General features: G+C 24.1%; 1 protein-coding gene across 1 annotated transcript; it reads right to left on the bottom strand.

Moving 5' to 3' along the window:
• Positions 1–260: 260 nt before the first annotated feature.
• On the bottom strand, positions 261–899 carry PGSY75_0003500 (putative lysine decarboxylase-like protein; the record flags this gene model as incomplete). The annotated part of the gene is made up of 1 exon (XM_018783164.1): positions 261–899. A coding segment is annotated over one exon (639 nt), but the record flags the coding sequence as incomplete, so codon positions are not given.

Here is an 899-nt window from a genome sequence, read left to right as displayed (position 1 = left end):
ATTTCCTTAATAAACTTTTGTGTATGTGATATATATTTTTTATATGAAAAGGAAGTCATTCCTATCATATATATATAAATACATGTGTATATGTATTTATTTATTTAATAATATTTTTTTCATTTTTTTTATGGATAATTTACACCCTCCATTCTCCAAATGTATGTATACATATATATATATATATATATGTATGTTTGTTTGTTTGTGTGTATTACCATTTTGTAAGATATATAAAATGGTTACAATTAATTAAATTTTTATTTACCATCAGCCAAATAACAAGGTTTTTTTAAATGGGTAATTACATGATTATATGCTTCATCAATACAATCCGTTATAAATATACCATTTAAATCATCCGGAGATATAAGACCATATTCAGCTAATTTTTTAAAATTCAAAATGCCTGACCAGAAATCTTTTCCTATTAATACAATAGGTACATTTCTTTTAAATTTCTTACATTGTTTTAAAGTTAATATTTCCATTAATTCATCTAACGTACCAAATCCTCCTGGCAATACAATAAATGCTAACGATAAATAAATTAACCAAAATTTTCTGGTAAAAAAATAATGAAATTTAAAAGATAAATTTCGATCAACATATTGATTAGCTCCCTTTTCAAAAGGTAATGAAATCATAAATCCCAATGATCTTCCATTAGCTTCTTTACTTCCTTTATTAGCTGCTTCCATAAATCCTGGTCCACCACCAGTACAAATAGCAACAGTAAAATTATTTGGATTTTGTTCTCCTTTTTTATTAGGTAAAAAATTATGTACCTTTGGTAACTGAGATGATATATTATGAACAGTTTTTTGTCCTTCTTCTGTATTAAAATAATTTGTTAATCTTTTAGAAAGTTCATATATCTTTTTATAATATTCACCTGT

This window comes from Plasmodium gaboni, assembly GCF_001602025.1.
Source record: "Plasmodium gaboni strain SY75 chromosome Unknown, whole genome shotgun sequence".
In the NCBI taxonomy this organism is placed as follows: domain Eukaryota; phylum Apicomplexa; class Aconoidasida; order Haemosporida; family Plasmodiidae; genus Plasmodium; species Plasmodium gaboni.
This window is presented reverse-complemented; position numbering and strand designations above follow the sequence as displayed.